Source organism: Suricata suricatta, chromosome 8 (genome assembly GCF_006229205.1).
Source record: "Suricata suricatta isolate VVHF042 chromosome 8, meerkat_22Aug2017_6uvM2_HiC, whole genome shotgun sequence".
Taxonomy (NCBI): Eukaryota; Metazoa; Chordata; class Mammalia; order Carnivora; family Herpestidae; genus Suricata; species Suricata suricatta.
Window position 1 is genome coordinate 39,667,892 of NC_043707.1, and position 7,878 is coordinate 39,675,769.

The 7,878-nt window shown below is 38.8% G+C and overlaps 1 protein-coding gene across 3 annotated transcripts in view; it reads right to left on the reverse strand.

Moving 5' to 3' along the window:
- The window catches only part of SNX27 (sorting nexin 27), a 61,902-nt gene that overhangs the window by 19,775 nt on the left and 34,249 nt on the right, over positions 1 to 7,878 (reverse strand). For all 3 annotated transcript variants that reach the window (XM_029946351.1, XM_029946349.1, XM_029946350.1), the window contains 3 exons: positions 5,485 to 5,677; positions 3,846 to 3,910; positions 2,539 to 2,643 (listed from right to left, as the gene is read on the reverse strand). In XM_029946351.1, the coding sequence (XP_029802211.1) occupies positions 2,539 to 2,643; positions 3,846 to 3,910; positions 5,485 to 5,677 (363 nt within the window). The remainder of the gene's footprint in view (positions 1 to 2,538; positions 2,644 to 3,845; positions 3,911 to 5,484; positions 5,678 to 7,878) is intronic.

Here is a 7,878-nt window from a genome sequence, read left to right on the forward strand (position 1 = left end):
TTTGTAGGAAAGTGGATGGACCTTAAGGGTGTCATGCTAAGCGAAATAAGTCAGGCAGAGAAGGACAGATACCATATGTTTGCATTCATAGGTCTAACAGGAGAAACCTGGCAGGGGACCATGGGGAGAGGAAGCGGGTAAGAGAGCGGGGGAGAGTGAGGGACACAGATCAAGAGAGACTACTGAATACTGAGAATGAACCATGGACTGAAGGGGGAGGGGGAGGGAGGGAGGGAATGATGGTCATGGTGGGGGGCACTTGCAAGGAGAAGCACTGGGTGTTATATGGAAATCAATGTGACAATAAACTATTATTAAAAAAAAAAGAAATTACTGGTTAAGGCAGCAATCACCAGTGATACACTCATCTGATTACAGATCAATGGTGAATTTTTCAATAGAGAGCCCAGGTCATCATCACCTAAACCCTCTGCTTAGTCTTAGTATCACTAAAAATGAGATAACCAGATAATGTGTACCTCCTGAAAGCAGCAGGAAGCCTATATATCTTCCCAGTTATGAAGTATTCTTACAAAAGAAGCTGGAGCTGAACCTATTTGAGCTCTCTAGAGCAAACTTCCATTAATGCAGAATGTAAGGAGATGGACATTAAATGACACAGATAAAAGAAATAAATAAATTCAGAATGTGGGACATTACACAACACAGACCCAATTTCTGCAATAAACCAATAACCTCGAAATAACAAGGTGGGGAAGGGAAGGGAAGCTGCTTTATATTAAAACAAACATAAAAACAAGGGCACCTGGGGGGCTCAGTCACCTAAGTGTCTGCCTTCAGCTCAGGTCATGAACCTCACAGTTCATGTGTTTGAGCCCTATGTTGGGCTCTTTGCTGACAGCTCAGAGCCTGGAGCCTGCTTTGGATCCTTGTCTCCTTCTCTCTCTGCCCCTCCCCTGCTAGTACTCTCTCTTTCTCTCAAAAATAAACATTAAAAACAAACAAGCATTAAAAAACAAACCTTGTTTAGATCCAGATTTTAAACTATAAAAAATCATTTTTAGACAGTTGGAAATATTGGACTATAGATTTGTTATTAGTTAATGCCAAGGAAATACTGTTAATTTTTTAGGTCTGATAATGGCTTCTGTGTTTATGTAAAAAGAATGCCCTTATTTCTGGGGGCACCTGGGTGGCTCAGAGTAGGCTGAGCATCCAACTTTGGCTCAGGTCATGATCTCGCAGTTAGTTTGTGGGTCTGAATCCTGCACTGGGCTCTGTGCTGACAGCTCAGAGCCTGGAGCCTGCTTCAGATTCTGTGACTTCCTCTCTCCCTCTGCCCCGCCCCCACTCGCACTCTGTGTGTCTCCGTGTCTCAAAAATAAACGTTAAAAAAAAATGCCCTTTTTTTTTTTTTAGAAATTTATACTGAAATCTATACAGGCCCAATAAAATGGAATTTGCTTTAACATATTTAAACAGGGGCACTTGACTATTTCAGCTCAGGTCATGATCTCGTGGGTTCATAGGTTCAAGCCCCAGATTGGGCTCATGTTAACAGTGCAGAACCTGCTTGGGATTCCCTCTCTACCCTTCTCTCTTTGCCCCTGCCAGACTTATGCATGCTCGCGCACTCTCTCTAAATAACCATTTTTTTTAAATGAAACATTTAAGGGGCGCCTGGGTGGCTCAGTCAGTTAAGCGTTCAACTTCGGCTCAGGTCATACCGCAGTTTGTGAACTTGAGCCCCTCGTCAGGCTCTGTGCTAGCAGCTCGAAGCCTGGAGCCTGTTTCAGATTCTTTGTCTCCCCCCACTCTGCCCCTCCCCTGCTCATGCTCTCTCAAAAAAAAAACATTAAGAGAAAATTTTTAAAAATTTGCACAAAGGAAAAGAAAAAAAGACTATATGTATAATGTGGCAAAATCTTGATTATTAAATATGAATGATGCATAAATGGAGGTCCACTGTGCTGTTCTGTTTATGTTGTTATTATTATTTTTTTTATTTTTTTAAAAACCCTTGTGTCAAGGGCTGACTTTCAATAGATCACAGCGAGGGAGCTGCTCTGCTACGTATAAAACCCTGACCCAGAAGCAGTGTTCTGTTTATGTTAAAGTTTTCTACAATTAAAAAGAAGCAGGGCTGGGGCGCCTGAGTGGCTCAGTTAGTTAAGCATCTGACTCTTGACTTTGGCTCAGGTCAGGACGATCTCACAGTTCATGAATTTGAACCCTGTGTCAGGCTCTGTGCTGAGAGCGCGGAGTCTGGGATTCTCTCTCTCCTTGCCTGTCTGTCCCTCCCCTGCTGGCACTATCTCTCAAAATAAATAAACAAACTTTTAAAAAAAGAAGGGGGGCTAATTACAACCACTACAACCAGGATACATACTGTATTTTTCTTTCAAAGGAGGGCAAAGTACTTTCACATTAATAATAACATCAACGACAGCAGCTAAATTTAATACATTTATTATATGTAAGATAGCTCAAGCACTTTATATGTATTAACTCATTTCATCCATCTTCCTTAGATTCATACCATCCAATGTTGAGTCTACTTGTCCCAGTTAAATTTACCTGATACACCTGGTCTGTAGTACTGTTCTTTTTAACCCTGACTGTAACTGTAGTTCCATCTGGTAATGCCACTCTCAGCTCGACGTCGGACACACCATTGTAGTTCTGGGAGAAAAGACACAGAGGATTTATAACTCTGCACATCCTCGCTCTCCTTGTAACATGCTAACTAAGCAACAATCTAAACATGTGATAGAGAATAAGTTCCAATGAAAAGGGGAAAAAGGACACCTTAAAGTCAATACATTTACAAGTCAGAAAGCTGACTTCAGGCTGCAGCAGACATTAGCCTTTAAGAGGAACAGGAAGGAAAGAAACATGTTAAACCCAATGTGTCCACACTTAAAAAGAGAAGACCTGTGTGAGGCAGTTAGGTCAAACACTGATGACATTTTTGGCCTACTTCCAAACATTCAGAACTCACCAATGAGAAAAGAAAACTGGAAACAGTGGTTTTGACAAAAATTCGCTGGGTATAAATGGTTAGGCATGCTAGATTGGCTCAAGTAGTATCCTGAGTTCCTTCCTGAACTCAGAAGTAATCGTAACACCTTTGACAGGAAAAATGGATGAAATGCAGGAATCTGAATTAATGTGATGCCTAATTTTCTTCTAAAGAGTAAACAGTTCTTATCCCTTAATTCAGAAGATTCTTCTTTCTTAATGCTTTTAATGATTAATATGTTCCTCTACCTTGTAAGTTGGATTAGAGAGAAATTATTTAAGAGCATGTCCATCTTCATTTATCACTTTAAAAATGGTCCTGTGGATTGTCTAAAACCATCCTAAGCATTACTTCATTATAAGTTCTTGTCTGCAAGAAACTTATAACCTAACTGAGAAAATAAGACATATACATAGAAAACGATTAGTAGAGAACACACCACTTGATATAGCAGCATTACATATTCATTCTTCTGTTCAATTAGTATTTATTACGCACCTGTAATGTGCTTGACATTACGGTAAGGCACGGAGACTATGATGCTGACTAAGACTTAGCTCTTGTCTAGAGCACTAACGTTTAAATAGCATTTATACATCTCTCTGCCCCTCCCCCATTTGTGTATGTGCGCTCTCTAAAAGAAAAAGAAAAAAACCAAGGACTTGAGTATCAGGGAAAGCTGTTCAAGAGAAGGTGAACCTAGCACTAGGTCTTAAAAAATAATCAGGATACATAAGAAAGGGAAGTTGAAAAAAACAGTCATTTGGGGGAATTTATGGCAATTCAATCTATAATTGACATCTTTACCTTCCCCCACAAGGAGCCATGGGGTAAACAGTCACTGTAGGGAATGTTTACCTACCTCATCTGATTCTGACAGGAATTCCTGCATGATGTCACTCTCACCAATGACACGTATTGAGCATACTGCAGAAACAAAAATAGAATACGGTGTGAACCCTAAAATGGAGACTGCAAGTCAAGAACTTATCCAGGTTTAGCATAAATCATCAGGAGCAGGCAATGCTGAGGTGGTATGTCATTCCTGACGTGTAACACACGAAGGCACAGCAAACAAACACGCATGTAAGTATGAATTACAACAGAGGAGTAACAGGACAATCAAAGACTTGCTAAAAATATTACACAGCCAAAGGAAGTCATGGAAAAAAAGTTCAGTAAATACAACTTTGCAGTCTCATGTGAACTAAAAACAAGCCAGGCAACAGAGCTAGGGTGAGGTCAATCAGGAATAAAGCAAACACAAAACTGAAATACAAAAGGAAAAATGTATACTTGGCCTAGGAACCAGGCCAGTCAGAGAACCATTGGCAATTAAACCCACTTTGGAAAAAATGAGTAGGAAGTCAAGTATTAAGCTCAGCACATCTTCTCACCTTGCTGACTTTAGCCTCAAAACAACCGGAAGGAAGGAAGGAAAAAAGAGAAGGGAGGGAAGGAAGGAAAGTAGCTAATCGTCTAAACCTAAGAAAGTTAATTTCCTGACACTCTCATGAGGATAGTAAGTTATACTGATGATTTCATTTCATTTTATTAAAAAAATTATACCCTTCTTCATTTCCCAAGAGCTGTGTTTAGAGGCCATTCCATGTTAGAAAAAAAAGCTAAAAACAGATGAGGAAGTCTCACAACCTTCTACAGGCGAAACAGTTTTTCTTCAGGGATAAGGCTCTCTACTAAAATTTTAAAAAATTCAACTAGGTCAATTAGTTCTTCTACAAGGACACAAGGACACAATTAATAAATATCACATAAGACCATTTTTCTATTAAATTAGTATTTTAAAGAAAAGCCTGTTGCACAGCTGGCAGATTATGTAACTCTTTAGTGTAGTAAAGCAAGGTCTCTTCTCTGAGCCACAAAATGAACTATCTTATTCCAGACATCTGGGTCATTTCTCCTTGCCTTTGTGGAGAGCCAAACGTTTCCACGTCCACATTCACAGACTCCTGATGTAGTATTTGGAAGTTTTAATACTTCCATCTATAACCTGCTTAGATCAAGGGGACTTTAGCTATCTACAACTTGGCAAACCTACCCATAGACACTTATAAGAGGAAAAAGGAGTTGCTTTTTTTTTTTTTTTTGAAAAAGGAGTTTTCAAGTAGGATATGCCAGTGACCCAAGAATCATTTCAATAAAAATGTTTTAGATACTGCCCACTTAGTTGCCAAATCAATTTGGCATGTGGATTGGTGTGCCTGTACGTGTTTGCTGGCAAATAACATAAGCCAAAAAAGGTCCCTAATGCATCAAAAACTAATTATGTATTTTTCTGTTTTTAAGTGCTCAGCAAGTCAGTAAAATAGCCTATTAATCCTTGTATTAGACATTTCAGTCTTGGCTTCAAAGCTCAGGTCATTCAACACCAATGGTCAGATATGTGATTCACTTTCACAATTCAGTTTTAGGAAACCTAGCTATGTAGTTTAAGAGTTTCCATGTCTACTTAAGGTAGCATGTTTAACAAGCCAACTTACCTTTTTCTAGATATTCTTCCAACCCCCGACGTCGGGCATCTAACTGCTGTTCTGATAAAGAGAATGGCCACTTCCCTGGAAGTCGGGGAAATGTAAAGTTGGCAAACTCTCTCTTCAGGTTCTGGTGCAGGATAGCAAACTCCCGGTACCGCTTAGAACACAGCTGTCTCCCTGCCATATAAACATTGTATACCTGGTGAGGGAAAAGAACAAAAAAAAAAAAAAAAAAAAAAAAAAAAAAAAAAAAAAAAAAAAAAAAAAAAAAAAAAAAAAAAAAAAAGCCTACTTACTACCAATTAAATCACAGATTCATCTAAAGTCAAGCTCAGGCTGATATTAGAGAGGCACACTCTGCTATGCACTGAACAAAGAACGTGGTCAAGGTCACTGAGTAAGTCTCACTTTCAGTAATGCCAGAAATGATGTGGACCACAGAGTGCAACTCCTTTCAAGTGTCTGATAATCTAATTTTTGCTATTAAAATTATCTCCAACACACTGTTTTAAATATCTTCAAAGACAATTCAGATTTTAAAGGTGGATTTTATTTTCAGAAAGTTAAAAGTCATTCAAAGCCATTGTGGTAAATCTACTGAATGAAGAAAAGGCAAATCTGGAGAGAGATGGATGTACAAAGCAAGCGTTGATTATAAAGCAATGTGCCTGATATTTGTGTGTGGCCCAAACTTCCGAAGGAATGTCTATTTTTTTTTTATTTATTTTTGAGAAACAGAGAGAGACAGTGTGAGCAGGGGAGGGTCAGAGAGAGGGAGACACAGAATCTGAAGCAGGCTCCAGGCTCTGAGCTAGCTGTCAGCAGAGAGCCCGATGCGGCTCTCTAACCCACAAACCATAAGATCATGACATGAGCCGAAGGTGGCCACTTAACCGACTGAGCCACCCAAGCACCCCCAAAGGAATGTCTAAAAATGATGTAAGAAACAGTGGCATTTTTTAGCAAAATGTTTATTCTGAGGCAAAAACTCCTTTCCTGAAGTCAGGTATCTTTAGTTTTGCTCTTCCTTCCATCATTAAAATTGGGTTAACAAAAAGCTGAATAAATGTATTCTAAGGACCACCTGTTATTACAAATAACAGAGTTGATAATCCTCATGAAGAAATGGTTAGAGATTTTTGTTTACTGTTCATAGATACATGCCAAGCTTCCAGAACAGGGACTGTAACATAGCAGTCAGTCAGTAAATATTTGAGGAAGAAATTAATGGGTATATGTGAAGTTTCTAAATATGTACCCTCATAAAGGAAAGTCTTGAATATGTACCCTCATTGAGTGATGGAATGTGTAATCTCAAAACATCTACTAATCCAAGTTGCCCTGTATTCTCAGAACACATCAAATTAGGCAGAGATGGAAAAAAGGGCCCCAAATCAACATTTACTGGTTTTACAAAAATCATTCTGAATTTTAAATGTACACAAGACAGATCATCTACTCATGGAATCAGAAGTTAATCACTGAGAATGTATGGGCCAAATTCTCCCTTCAAGCTCAAAAAGAATCTTTACTATGCTTCTGTGATTTAGGAAGTATGAATTAAATGCAAAAATAAAATAATTTATTCATTCAAGACTCCTTTCCTATAACTCTCCAACTATGATTCCTCCCCCAATTAAAAGCAAAGCCTCTAATCACTATGAAGCAGTCTCCAGGGATGTGTATGATCCTGATGAATGAGCTTTCTTCCCGTGACTATCACTCAAAGTTGTAACGGACTGTAATGAAGCCCATATATTACCAGAGTATTCCCGTCACTGGATGAGAAACATACAAAAAGATCACATTTTTCCATCTCAAAATAAACTCTCCAAATTTCTCAATAATATTACCATTCCTTTGCTTAAAAAGTAAGTCCACAATACTGTAGGTGATATACGTCAGCCTGAGTTCCTCAGACAATGAAGAAGGAAAGGAAGTGAAGCTGGCTATTGACACTGCTGACTCCAAGATATGCCCCCAAGGAGTATCTGTCCAAAGAAGAGTAGAGTAGGTCTGTGATAATGCACATGAAGACTATGACTGCATTTCCTCAAAGGTGATCACTTGAGTGATCTCAGGTCCAGTAAAATATTTCCTAGGTTAGAAAGAACCCTACAGCTTGAGAAGCCTTTGTGATACTTTCAACAAGAAACCCGAAAAGTTGATTCAACTTTCAGTTTCTTGATAAAGTGAGAAGAGCAACATTAAATAGCCTCTCATCTATTTCCCCATCATTCCCTATTCAAATGTGGCATCAAAGGGAACAAAAATATAAATAGGATGCCTGACAGTTCTGTAATATTTTAATGCAAGTAGAAATGGCTTCCACAAGAGCCAAAACCACTTTTAAATTAACTGTGTGTAGCAAATGAGAAACATACAAAAAGATCACAACAG